The sequence below is a fragment of the Colobus angolensis genome, unplaced genomic scaffold, assembly GCF_000951035.1.
Source record: "Colobus angolensis palliatus isolate OR3802 unplaced genomic scaffold, Cang.pa_1.0 Scaffold6, whole genome shotgun sequence".
Classification (NCBI taxonomy): Eukaryota; Metazoa; Chordata; class Mammalia; order Primates; family Cercopithecidae; genus Colobus; species Colobus angolensis.
The window spans coordinates 4,506,293-4,520,128 of record NW_012119598.1 but is presented as its reverse complement, the minus strand read 5'-3'; the positions used below and the strand labels follow the sequence as shown (position 1 = coordinate 4,520,128).

The window sequence follows — 13,836 nt, the reverse complement described above, 5'->3', positions numbered from 1 at the left end:
TAGCCGGATGTGGTGGCGGGCGCCTGTAGTCTCAGCTACTCAGGTGCCTGAGGCAGGAGAACGGCATGAACCCAGGAAGCGGAGCTTGCAGTAAGCCGAGATTGCGCCGCTGCACTCCAGCCTACGTGACAGAGACAGACTCTGTCGCAAAAAAAAAAAAAAAAAAAAAAAAAGAAGAGGGTCAGGCCTAACTTGGCTCACAAAAGACGATTTATGCAAAAGGAACATGAAGAAGCAATGGATAATCAGCACATGAGTACATTCCGGAATAAGCTTGGAAGCCCATGGATGGGGACGTGTGTCTAGAGGACCAATCACCCTGACAATGTAAAGAACGAGTTCTGACCGGGTGCAGGGGATCCCACCTCGAATTCCAGCACTTTGGAGGCAAAGGCCGCCCGGGCGGATCACTTGAGCTTGGGAGTTTGAGACCAGTCCGGGCAACATGGCGGTGTGGGGGGCTGGGGGGCATCTCTACAAAAATTAAAAAATTAGACATTGTGGTGGCAATGCACCTGTAGTCCCAGCTACTGGGGAGGTCGAGGTGGAGGATCACATGAGCCCAGGAGTTTGAAGCTGTGGTGAGCCATGATTATTGCACTCCTGCACTCCAGTCTGGGGGATAAAGTGAGAGCCCCATTTCAAAAAATAATAAAAAGAAACTAAGTAAAATAAAGAGTAAAAGTTCTTACTTACGGCTTAAAGTAGAGGCAGTTTGTATCAAGATAAAGTGTATGCTTACTGAAAAGAACTCATGCCTACCCTCTACCCACATACATTTTTTCTTGTCCTCTTCACTCCTGTAGGAATAAAGCGTCTCCATTAGGTGATTAGGAAGCAGCTTGTGGAGGTTAGACAGCATGTCAAAGGTGTGACACAAAACTTCTGGCTGGGCATAGTTTTTCGGCTTCTCACACTTGTCAAGGAGTGAAAATTTCATCATGCTGGAGCTGCTGCTGGCTGTTCTCATGATACTGGTTGCATCACAGAGAAGATCAAACTGAGAACGTGAGGAGTGGAGGGATGTGCAATTGTTCTCCTGGCAAGCTTTCCTCCATCTCAAAGATGCAGTGGAACCGGCTTTCTGATCTCTTATTGCCTGGCATTCTGAGAGTCACAATGGCCCAGGTATTGGTCCGGAACCCTGAGTGCTCTTCCTACGTTTTCAAAGCAGAGAAAACCAGCCCATTGAAAATATTCTGCCAAGTCATTCGGGGATTTTTGGCAGAAACTCCAGTCTTGTGTCTGGACATGGACCATTTCTGGGGAAAACTGAGAGCTTTGCTAAAAGGAAGAGGGGAAAGTGGGGGCGCGCATATCCGGTGATATTTTCCCATCTGGTACTTTGTGGAAGCCTTGCTCCCAGTATGTACCTAATTAAGGCTCCACAGACCTACCAGGCCCCAAGAGAGAGTGGTTACATCAGTGCAGTCCTCAGCATAACCGAGGAAAGAGCTTCATCCTCCAAAACTGAGCAAATGCCCAGATTAACACAGGTAAGAAGCCAAACTGCTTCTTATGTTCTTATCCAAACTAATACCAAGAAAACAAAGTAAACAAATGCTCAACTGGAGCTTTTCCGGTAAGAAGCCATTCTTCACTGTAGACCAAAACGCACAGAACAATAGAAGTATTAAATAATCTTAAATCACCACACTTGATAGCACAGCCCAGAGCAAAATAGAAGCTGCTAAGAACTACTATCAGATTTAGAACAAAAATGCAAATAATAGAGTTTGTTACAGCTACTTTTGGATTTCAGCATGCTCTACCAGGAGCCAGGTTCCCCATAATTGTTCTACTCTTCGTGAACCAGCTGGAGAACCACACTGCAGGCTGGTGAGAAGCAGAGAAGGCGTGTGAGCCTAGCATGCTATGGCAAATCTGGGAGCTTGGACCAGCTTTTCACCAACCTTAAAAACATTTGGCCAAGACTATTAAAGTATCACTATTACACCATATGATACATTAGTGGCCAGAGCGGCAAATATAAAATTCCATTCATATATGCATATATATATATATATCTATACAAGTATTTTTTTTTTTTTTTTTGAGATGGAGTTTTGCTCTTGTTGCCCAGGCAGAAGTGTAATGGCGTGATCTTGGCTCACCACAACCTCTGCCTCCCAGGTTCAAGCAATTCTCCTGCATTGGCCTCCCAAGTAGCTGGGATTACAGGCATGTGCCACCACGCCCAGCTAATTTTGTATTTTTAGTAGAGATGGAGTTTCTCCATGTTGGTCAGGCTGGTCTTGAACTCCCGACCTCAGGTGAGCTGTCCACCTAGGCCTCCCAAAGTGCTGGGTTATAGGCCTGAGCCACCTCACCCGGCTTTCTTTTCTTTCTTTTTTCCCTTCCCCTCCCCTCTCCTCCCCCTTCCCTCCCTTCCCTTCCCTTTCGTTCTCTTTCTTTTTGAGACAGAATTTTGCTCTCTGTGGCCCAGGCTGCAGTGCAGTGGTGTGGTCACAGCTCACTGTAACCTCGACCTCCTGGGCTCAAGCAATCCTCCCACCTCAGCCTCACAAGTAGCTGAGTCTATAGGTGTGCACCACTACACCCAGCTAATTTTTGTTATTTTTCTTTTGTAGAGATAGGGTCTCCCTATGTTGCCCTGGCTGGTCTCCAACTCCTGACCTCAAGCAATCCTCTTGCCTCAGCCTCCCAGAGTGCTGTGATTACAGGCGCAAGCCACTATGTCTGGCCTATTCCATCTCTTAACTTTCAACTTGCAAACTCAAAAAGTCAAACTTGAAAAAAAAATACTTTAAATGCAAGGACATATTTAAAATATGTTATATAACTAACAAGAACCACTTGAATTCAATCTGATTCTCATAAGTTTACAGGTGTTTTTGGTGGGGAGAAGTGGGGTAGAGTATTCTGGCAGCCGGAAGACATATCCCCGGCTTCTTTCTTCCAAGCAAAGTTGAGTGCATTCCTCTAAACCTTCATTTATATAAATAGCAAACAACAAACCATGTTTTAAGTAATTCAACATGCCAAGGAAGTGATCTACTAAAATGTAATTCTTTACACTCCATGTAAATGGACTCATATGTTCTTAGTCAATGCTCTCAATGACTATACCAATGCCACTGATGGAATGTTTATGGTTATCTGATGCATGCTGACCTTGGTTGAAATCTGAAGTCGGTCACAATTATTAAATTTTGTTTTTAAATAAACTATCAGATGGATATATATTTTTTACACACACATATATATATTTACAATGAATAATACTTCTAGGAATCAATCTCATTCATTTTCTCTAATTACAGTGTGATTAAAGAACACTGTTTAAGAGAGACGTGTCATGAATGACGCCTGGCAAATATTCTGCTGCTAACCAGCTGTGTGATCTTGATCTGTGCCAACCAGGCCTCAGCCCATGGTACTAATATTCCTGGATGGAACAAATGCTTTCATTTTGTATTTTGTTTTGTATTCCTCTTACTTCCAATTCTATTATTCAGTGGCTAATACATTTACCTTTTCAAAACTGGACTTTTAACATATTATTATTTTCTCCCAAGTCTTTTCTTGTTGTGATGTGAGCTGCTATGCCGGGCCAGCAGCCCACAGAGGTGCTAGCAGTGTGTTATTAACTAAATTGATCCCACAGCGCAGCAGCTGCATGACTCTGGGTTGTTTTTCTACTTAGGCTGATCTTTTATTCATGACTTTCAGGTAAATGCAATTCCTTTTTCTGTTCCTAAGAGGGTTTCTGTGTCTCCTGAATACCTTCTTCTTCCCCCCTGCCATGGTGGGTGTGACAAGATCAGCTGGCTTCCAGAAGGCAAGGTGTTCAGTAATGTTCAAAGAGAGAAGATGATCTCCAAGTTTTTTAAGGAAAGCATTCTAAAGAAAGTGTTCCGTTCACAACAAATAAGGTGGGAGGGGTCTGACGACCAGAAAGGGACTTCAAGTTACACCTTTCCTGGCACCAGAAAGTAAGTTCTGACACTGAAACGTTAACCAAAATTTAAAGTGAATTTGTGATATAAGGCTAGGAAAATAGAGTTACAGAGTATAGGTATCTGAAAAACAGAAAGGCTTATGAAGCAATTCAAATGGCAGAAATCAAGTCTTAAATCAAAACAAAGGAGAAAATATATGATTGAGAATTTATTCAGAAGCACTAGCTGCAACATATGCAGATGTGAAATTCAGTGATTGATGTGTTTATTTTGCTTCCTTTTGGAAATATGTTCACATACATCACTATCACATGTTCTAGGAATAAATAGTTTTTAAACAATATTTCTTAACTATTTGCAACAAAACAATGGCCTCCCAAATAGGACATTGCTATGGGAGCAGACTGTTAAAGGTTAATTTTTAAAACTTCAAATTAGAAATATTTGCATAGATATTTCTTAAAAAGGAATTATATAAACACAAGAAGGTATATTTAAGATGAATGCTCACAGAATCGAGTTCTAAATCAGGATAAATTAGCCACTACTGAAAGACAAAGCAATTGCTCAAAAAGCAAAAACAAAAAAAAGACTAGATTGCTAAACCATATGCTAAATACAAATTGCTCATAATTGAAATGAAATGTTTCCCACTGACTTAGCATCTTATTTGAGAACAAAACTGCATATTATTAATTAGAAAATACTGTCCTAACTTTCAGAAAATGTTACATAATATATTGAACAAGACTCTGCTGTAGGCTGGGCACAGTGGCTCACAGCTGTAATCCTAGCACTTTGAGAGGCCGACACGGGTGGACCACCTGAGGTCAGGAGTTTGAGACCAGCCTGACCAATATGGTGAAACCCCGTCTCTACCATAAATACAAAAAAATTAGCCAGGCGTGGTGGCATGTGCCTGTAGTCCCAGCAACTTGGGAGGCTGAGACAGGAGAATTACTTGAACCCAGGAGGCGGAGGTTGCAGTGAGCTGAGATTGCACCATTGCACTCCACCCTGGGCAACAGAGTGGGACTCTGTCTCAAAAAGGAAAAAAAAAAAAAAAGAAGACTCTACTGTACATGACCAGTAATGATCTTGGCAATTCTAAAGGGAACAGCAAAGGAAGATGAGGACAAATGCATGGGTAATATCAAAAGGTGAAAGATACCGCAGGAGGCAGACTGAAATAGAAGCCTTTTCCCTCCAGAATAATTAGAAACTAAGTAATGTTGCTACTGACATATCTTTGCGTAATTCAGGACAATGAAAAGCAATGTTATCGCAAGGTGCTTTCCAAAGTAGTTACGTGGTAGTCAATGTCATCGCCTATGTTATAGGAGGAGAAACTGAGGTGCGCAGCAGAGCTTGCTAAATGCCTGAGATAGACAGCATCTGCCTCATCCTGTTGTGTTTCTGAAAGAATGGTTTCACTCAGGATCAGCTAAAGAGGTGCAGATTTAAAGTAAGGGAAGCTGAGGCTACCACTAAAATCTGAATCCTGGGAATGGCCATGAGATGGCTGGAGGTGCAGGGGCCAAGGGCTTGGCCCTCTGAAGATTCGCTGAAAAATCAACATGCAAAAGGCAGAGTAATTGGGGAAAAGGCATACAGATGTATTTAGCATGTGTTTATACATGGGAGTGTACAGAATGAAAACTCAGAAATACAGGCGAGAGTTTCCATTTTTATGCTTAGGTTCAACAAAGTATGGACAGCTGTGTAAAAATACGATTGGACAGAAAAGGTTTGATCTAATGCTAATAGCCTGAGTGTGGGAACCCAGCAAAGCCTGTCTCTCTAGACTCTTCTTGGCCTCTCTGAGCAGTATTCCTTCCTTCTGGGTATGGGGCAGGGCACTCTCTGGAATGGGGGTCTTATGACCTACAGTCAAACAAGGTAGGTCAGATAATTTCTTTATGGCCAGTTTTTACACAGAAAGGCAAAGGGAAAATTAGAGTAATATTTTTAGGTTTCATGGCTGGCTTTGGGAAAAAAGCATTCTGATTTCTGTAACTTGCATTGGAAAAGAGGGATTCTAGTTTCTCAGGCTAGCCTCGGAGGGAGAGTAGCACTGAGAGACAGAAGGGCAGAAGAAGGTCAGAGAAAAACTTTTGCTTCTGAGGCTATTTCCTAAGGCTTCATCTTGGGGAACTGTTTTCTGAGCCCCAACAGAAGGGAGGTGCATTTTCTTGGCCTTGGGATTGATGTTAAGCTGGGTCTGAGCTGCTGTAGAAAATGATCCACTGTCCAACCCTACACTGGGCCAGAGCCAGACCACACCCAAGGGTTTGGAGAGGGCACCATTTCCAAGTTGTTGCTTTCCTATTTCACACCACCACGGCCGTGCACATTTAGCAATGACGGAAGGGCCAGCCATGATTTTGATGCTGATGTCAAAGCATTCAAAAGTCTCCAGAGAAAGGAAGACCAGTTGAGTGGGGGTGACAATATGAAAGGAACATTTTTAAGAATAAGTTCTGTTAAGGAAAAGAAAGAATCTTAGACGATGCATTTATGGATGACAAATCTCAGAAGGACTCTAAGGGATCAGGAATCAGTTTGAGTTGTGAAATAACAGAAAAAAGGCATGAACAGAAACACAAAGCAAGGAAGATGGGAAATGTGTAAGCCAGATATGTGGAATTCACACACATGCACACGTAATTTCTGTCTCAAGAGCGGGGAACATTTCCCAGCTAGATATATTTGTAGAAAGCAATAGCTGGAAATACATGAACCCCAATATTTCTAGTAATTGTAAATTGGGAAACATTACATAATACATCTAAGGCTCAGGTTACTCAATTATAAAATAGGAATAACTAGGCTGGGCTCAGTGGCTCATGCCTGTAATCCCAGCACTTTGGGAGGCTGAGCCTGGCAGACCACCTGAGGTCAGGAGTTCGAGACCAGCCTGGCCAACATGGCGAAACCCGTCTCTACTAAAAATACAAAAAATTAGCCGGGCATGGTGGCAAGTGCCTGTAATCCCAACTACTAGGGAACTAGGGAGGCTGAGGCAGGAGAATTGCTTGAACCTGGGAGGCAGAGGTTGCCATGAGCCGAGATCACACATTGCACTCCAGCCTGGGTGACAGAGCAAGACTCTGTCTCAAAAAAAGAAAGAAAGAAAGAAAGAAAAGAAAATAGGAATAACTAGTGGTACTTGCTTTATTGGATTATTAGGCATATACATTGGTTAATTCATATAAAATATTCAGCACTATGCCTGGCATATAGTCACCACACCATACATTTCAGAGAATACTATTTTTGCAATAATTAAATCAATTCAAACATTTATTGAGTGCCTTACCTACTACATGCCAGGCACTCTGTTAGATAGAATATGGGCAGATATCACCTTCAAGATGTTGAAAAGAAAGTGACTGAGATGTTGTAAATGAATAATTATAATGTAACTAAGGGACTGTAAATAAATCATTATAATATAACCAAGTAGGGATCTTGGAGGAGATAGCAACTTACTTTTGTCTTCTTTTTCTTTTTTTTTCTCTATGTTTTCTGGCAATTTACTGTTCCTGAACAATCAGGAAAAATGACTTGTGAGTTAGAACCGTCTGACTAGAATTTAGGCAGGTTAAAAAAAAAAGGAGATAAAGAGGAGGTACTATGACAGGAAGAGTAACAACGATGTATGCCCTGGAGGAGTGTTAGGAAAATTGTAAAATGTCCGATGTGCTTGACATGAAGTGGGCGCTGGGAAGATGATGAGCAGATACCTAAAGGATGGCTGCAGAATTTAGGTTTCCTTCTTCAGGCATTAGGAGGCAGTTGAGCAGGTCTGTGTTTCAGAGCAGCAGTATGGAAAACAGCCGAAGGAGGAGAGGGCCTAGAAGGGAAACCTCCAAGGAGCCTGCAAGGAATGAGGCCTGCACAGATCTTGTCCATTCACTTACATCGATTGTGCTTCTACGACTCTGCTTCTACTATGTGCCCAGCACAGTTTTAAAGGGTTGGGATGTAGAAATGAACTAGACAGGCAAGGCCCCTGCCCACATGGAGTCTGATACTCTACGGGGGAGAGACAGGCAACACAAAAACAAACAAGTAAACAGCTACATTCTGAGGAGTACAAAGAAGAAAATAAAAACAGGGTGTCATGAAGTAGAGTAAGGTAGGCGGTAGGTGGGAAGGGCTTCTTTAAAGGGAAGGTCTTTCTGAGGAGAAAATGGAAATGCAGAGGAAAGAGTCGGGGTCAGGGATCAAAGAACCTGAGAAACCCTTGAAATTGTGTTCAACATGTGGTATATAAGTGCATTTTTATGGGGAGATTCTCAAAGGGGTATGGCCGTGATCTCATCCCCCCCATATGATATTTAGTATTCATTTGCTGTACTTACATATAGAATTAATTTTGTTTTGAATTTTTCTCTATATCAAAAGGTGGGGGAGATAGCTATGTAGATATATCTAACTAGATATACAGATATTCTTCCCCCACCCCTCCACTTATTTCATGGAGCTGTAATAAGAGATACGCACTTAGGGGTACAAAATTGGGCTTTGTGATTTAAATGTATCCTCCACATGAAAAAAGAAAAAAATTATCTTTTGTTCTTCCTATTGAAAGGCAGACGACGGACCTGAAACTGACCGGATGGGCTTGGTGTCAACAAAGATGCCTCTTCTTCTATGTTAATTAATATATTGTACAAGCACAGATATAACTTTTATATTTTAGCATAGTCTGGAGGAGTACGTACTGGGCGGTGCTCCTGGCTTGATGTGAGCAGGCGGTGGGAGTTGAGGCGGGTGGGCCAGGCCCCGGGTCCCAGAGGCCTACTGGCCATCTTGCAGAGAGGTCAGCCTGGAAAGGCCCAGGGAAGGGCCTGGAGGCCTCCGGAAAGGCCCGGGGAGGGTCAAGGAAGCCCGAGGAGGCCCAGGAAGGTCCCAGAAGGTCCAGGACGCCAAGGGGAAAGTCAGAGAAGGCCCAAGAAGGCCCGGGAGGCTCAGGCTTTCCCGCGAGGCCCGGGGCGGCCTCCCCAGGCCAGGATGGCCGAGTGGGCTGCGCAGCCCCAGAGGGGGCCGTGCGGGGCGCAGGGAGGGGGCCTGAGGCGTGTTGTGCTCCCGTGGCGGCGGCGTGCGTCCCGCGGGCTCGGCGGCCGGGTGACCCCCGAGAGGCTCTGCGCCTGGGCGGCCGCCGGCGACTCCGCGGCCCGCGAATACCGGTGGACCTGGTGGAACGCGAGGCTTCCCGGGGCGCCCCCGCTCTCTGGTAGTTGCCGGGAGACCCGGCCGGTGGGGAAGCCCGCGGAGCCGCAGCCCCGGCCCCGGCAGGTCTCTCTGGGTCCCGCCTGGGCCCTGGGCCCGACTCCCACCCCTGCGCCGGCCCGCGGGCTTCGCAGTCCCTACCCCGCCTACCCGGCTGCGCTCGAGGCCGCCCGCCGCCCTCTCTGTCCCCCGCTGCAGGTTGGCCGAGGCAGAGGGGGCGCCCTCCAAGCCGTCAGCCACGCACGCGGAGGCGCTGGGGCCTCGGGGCGGCGCACTAGGAGAGAACGCCGGGGAGGACACTTGGGCCTTCGGCGAGGTGGGGTAAGAGCCCCGGCACCGGGGAATCCCGCAGCCCCCTCCTGCTACCCCTGGAACTGGGCTCCCCACCCAGTCCGGCCACAGCTCGGGAGGAAACGGCGATTCCTCTTCCCGGGGGCCTCGCAGCTCCCTGAGACACGCGCCTTCACGCACTCCAGCCCCTAAAGCTCCAGTTCCCCAGCTCGCAGTACCCAAGGCGCCCTTGGTCCCCAGGGCCGTCCCTCAGGTGCGGTGGCCTTTTCCAGGAACTGGATGCCCTCCTCCTTGACACACACCCAGTGGCCCCAGGCAGCGCCACCTGCTCAGCAACGCCTTCCTCCTGCATTCAAACCCAGTGTCTGGCACGCACACACCCGGTGGACCCATACCGGTGTTGGCTGAAAACCTACCTAAACTAAATCTCCCATTTCTTCCTACACTTTTCTGTAGGAGACAATCCATTGTAAACCATTAGCAGATAGACCGATTAGTGCGGTGGCTTTAATTTGTGATTCTTGGCCAGACGCAGTGGTTCACGCCTGTAATCCCAGCACCTTGGGAGGCTGAGGTGGGTGTATCACGAGGTCGGGAGTTCGAGACCAGCCAGGCCAACATGGTCGATTGAACCCAGGAGGCAGAGGTTGCAGTGAGCCGAGATCACGCCACTGCACTCCAGCCTGGGCAACAAAGCGAGACTCTGCCTCAAAAAAAAAAAAAGTTATTCTTTCCAGATAGCCATACCTTAATCCAGTGACTGTTTTGCTTGTTACCTTAGAGTTCTCTTTTACCTTAAACGGCAGTGGGTTAAAACGTTTTAGGTACCTTGACTGATTGGTATGGAAAATATTGTTTGGTCCAGGGGGCGATTTGGTGTCTCCGAAATATGCACGAGGTGCTTGCCTGGCCTAGTTGTAAGGGTTCAATCCTGCTTTCAAGTGGAGCAATTGTTTTGAATGATTAAAAGGAGACTTTGTGCCCCTGTTTTCTAAGTTCTGGATAATTCACCATGGTTTGTTCCAATTTGTATTTCATCTTCTTAGCTGGTATTTGCTTTCTCACCTCTGATCTCGATTTCCTAATCTTCTGTTCTGAGATCTGCTAGTTTGCTGTTGTCTGTGCTCCCTTTGAGTCAGGCTTACCCCTTGTTTCTGGTTGGTTTCGTTCTGTCACCCTCACCCTGCTCGCCTAGCCCCTCTCTTCTGCTTTCTAAGCATTCTCTTGCCTCCTTTAGATGGGAAATCAAAACTCACACTTTTTCTTTTTTATAAATGTTGACCCTTACTCATAAATGTGCCTGTCCCACAATCTGTATAGGATTTTGAGGAAACAGAGCAGCAGCTACAACAAAATGGGGAGAAGAAATGAGCACTGTGCCATCAGCCTACGTGTGTCAAACGTCTCTCAGGAGGTATGGCAGGCGCTGTTGAACTTGAGTGTTCGGGCAGCGGCTCCTGTTGCTAAGACAGCTCCCTTGGCGTTTTCTTGCAGTGATGCCCTTGCTGCTTTTGCATCGTGGGCAGTTTATCCTGTTTTCCTTTTGGCACGTTTGGAACGGCAAATGGCAATTTTCTATTTCTTTTAACAAAGGAAAAATTAGCCAGCTCTTCTCCAAATGCCGAACATTTCAAGTTGCAATTTGGCTTCATTAAAGATGCTACCTTGTTATCCACCAGGCAGTGCTCACTTCCTTTGTTTTCACACACACGCCCTTTGTGAAAAATATTGGTAAGGCAGGTGGGATATCACAAAGCATGATCAAGTCCCAACTCTTAAGAAATTTGCACACTGTCAGACCTCATGTTTAGTTAATGAACCTTCTTTACCAGTTGATCAATTTGGTTATGTTAAATTTTTTTGTTGTTTTTTGTTTTTTTTGTTTGTTTGTTTTACAGACAAGACAGTCTTCCTCTGTCTCCCAGGCTGCAGTGCTGTGGCACGATCTCGGCTCACTGCAGCCTCCATCTCCCAGGTTCAAGCGATTCTCCTGCCTCGGCCTCCCTAGTAGCTGGGACTACACGCATGTGCCACTACGCCCGGCTAGTTTTTGTATTTTCAGTAGATACATGTTGGCCAGGCTGGTCTCGAACTCCTGACCTCAAGTGATCCACCCACCTTGGCTGCCCAAAGTGCTGGGATTACAGGTGTGAGCTACCCATGCCTGGCCTGGTTACATTCATTTTATTTTATAATTGCAACAACACAGTTTCATCAACTGAGGATGCTTCTTTCACTTTCATTTCATATAAGAGTACCAGGATTTATATAGCTGAAAAAAGCTTAAAAATCCACCAGATATCGTAAAAAGGTTTGAAGGGGCACATCTAACTCATGAACATAAAAACCCAGTCATCATGCTGTGAACTACAAAAGGATCTTTTAAATACAAATAACTGGGCCTCACCCTCATTCTTTTTTTTTTCTTTTTTTGGAGACAGAGTCTCACTCTGTCACCCAGGCTGGAATGCAGTGGCACTATCGCAGCTCACTGCAACTTCTGCCTCTCGGGTTCCAGGGATTCTCCCCTCAGCCTCCCGAGTAGCTGGGATTACAGGCGCCCGCCACCACGCCCAGCTAATTTTTGTATTTTTAGTAGAGATGGGGTTTCACCAAGTTGGCCAGGCTGGTCTAGAACTCCTGACTTGAGGTGATCTGCTCGCCTCGGCCTCCCAAAATGCTGGGATTATGGGCTTGAGCCACCGCGCCTGGCCCTCACCGTCATTCTTTAAAATCAGGATTTTTTTTCTCAACAATTATTTTTAAAAACCTCCCCAGGTGATGATTCTCATGTAGAGATTAGCCCTTGTACATATCATGTCAGAGAGCAGAGTATTAGTTGTATTATATTTTTCATAAATCTGTAGAGAAAGCTAATCTGCAGCCTGCCTTCCAATGTTCAACTACCCTTCCTATCAGGAGATATCTCTTTGTGGATAAATTAAATCCTCATGCTGTTTTGAAGCTTATTTCTCTCTGTTCCTCCTTAATGAAGAGATTGTATCTAATAATACCTAACATTTCATTTGCTTAGAGTTTAATTTACAATACTTTTTTGAGACAGAAAACAATTGGGTTCATTCCTAAAAAGTTACCTTCTGATAAACGAATCACCTCTTCACTTTCTGTTTTCCAGAATAAATTGTTACAGTCTTCTACACACCTCCCACATTTTCCCCCGTAGTGCTCTGCGCAATGTCTGGAACATAAATACTCAGTTGTTATTAGTACATTTCCCTTTTGATTTTTGGCTTTCTTTTGAATATTTCCTAAGTGTTTCTCCACACCTGGAAGCCAGAATGAGTAGTGGGCTGGTTAGTGCGGAATATAATGTGAGGGTTAGAGACTTCCTGTGGTTGATGGAAAGATTTTTATATGCTTTCATTTTTAAAATCTTATTTATTTATTTATTTATTTTGAGACAGAGTCTCACCCTGTGGCCCAGGCTGGAGGGCAGTGGTGTGATTGCAGCTCACCGCAACCTCCACTTCCTGGGTTCAAGCGATTCTCCTGCCTCAGCCTCCCAAATAGCTGGGATTACAGGTGTGTGCCACCACCCCCGGCTGATTTTTGTATTTTTATTGGAGACAGGGTTTCACCATGTTGGCCAGGCTGTCTCGAACTCCAGACCTCAGGTGATCCTGACCTGCCCCAGCCTCCCAAAGTGCTGGGATTACAGGCATGAGCCACCAGACCCAGCTTTTTATAGGCTTTTAGATCTGATACTCAGATATAGAAAGTTTGATTAATGCACGATTGTGTTCCAGAGACACACTGAACAGGACATTTTATTCCATTTTAAAAATCAATTTTGAAAACCTGTGTGTTATTATTTTTAACAAAATGTGAATGAAACCACAAATTATTGTAAAAGCCTTTCTAATTCCTCAACAATAGGTGTTATCAAGCTGATAAGGGCTTGGTTAAGAGAAAATTGCTTTCTCCTCAAAGATGCTGAGAAGTTCTTTATAATGAGGGGTGAGAGTCATGAAGCTTTGTGCCTTTTGTCATACTTTACCCAAAGAACGTGTGAAATTACGGAGGTTTTTATGTTTTCTTAATGTTAAGTTTATCCTAAAACAAATACTGTTTTAGAACTTATCTCCCTGGAGTTTGGATTCAGAAGTACCTGTTCCTGAAGATAAAACCCTCCCCCTGGAAGGGATAGAGCGGCAGGTGGTAAGAAATCGTAGCTGTGTCTACTTACGCTGTGAGAGAATCACTCACATGAGAAGGGGGTTTGTTTAGAATATAATCAGTTTTATGTAAGTATCAATTGTCATTTTTTATACACATTTCAGGCAAAATTAACAAGGTAAGGATAAACGTTTGGTTTTAAAGTATTCATAAAACATACTATTTTAAAATTATAAATATGTTCTTT

The 13,836-nt window shown here is 44.7% G+C and overlaps 2 protein-coding genes across 3 annotated transcripts in view; one reads left to right on the top strand and one right to left on the bottom strand.

Moving 5' to 3' along the window:
• LOC105526592 (chromosome unknown open reading frame, human C6orf201) overlaps positions 1-9,117 on the bottom strand; it is a 57,923-nt gene extending 48,806 nt beyond the window's left edge. The window contains exons 1-2 of one of the 2 annotated variants that reach the window (XR_001004100.1): positions 8,654-9,116; positions 778-1,157 (exon numbers count right to left, since the gene is read on the bottom strand). Coding sequence is in view for 1 of the 2 variants with exons in the window: in XM_011962625.1 (XP_011818015.1) it covers positions 778-970 (193 nt within the window). In the remaining variant the exon portion in view is untranslated. Of the gene's footprint in view, positions 1-777; positions 1,158-8,653 lie in introns of both variants that reach the window. The other variant, XM_011962625.1, reaches the window with a different exon arrangement.
• Positions 9,102-13,836, top strand: part of FAM217A (family with sequence similarity 217, member A) — an 18,298-nt gene continuing 13,563 nt past the window's right edge. Inside the window, 5 exon segments of the mRNA XM_011962626.1 lie at positions 9,102-9,477; positions 10,773-10,866; positions 13,548-13,605; positions 13,608-13,631; positions 13,754-13,767. Of these exon segments, the coding sequence (XP_011818016.1) occupies positions 10,807-10,866; positions 13,548-13,605; positions 13,608-13,631; positions 13,754-13,767 (156 nt within the window). The 5' untranslated portion in view covers positions 9,102-9,477; positions 10,773-10,806.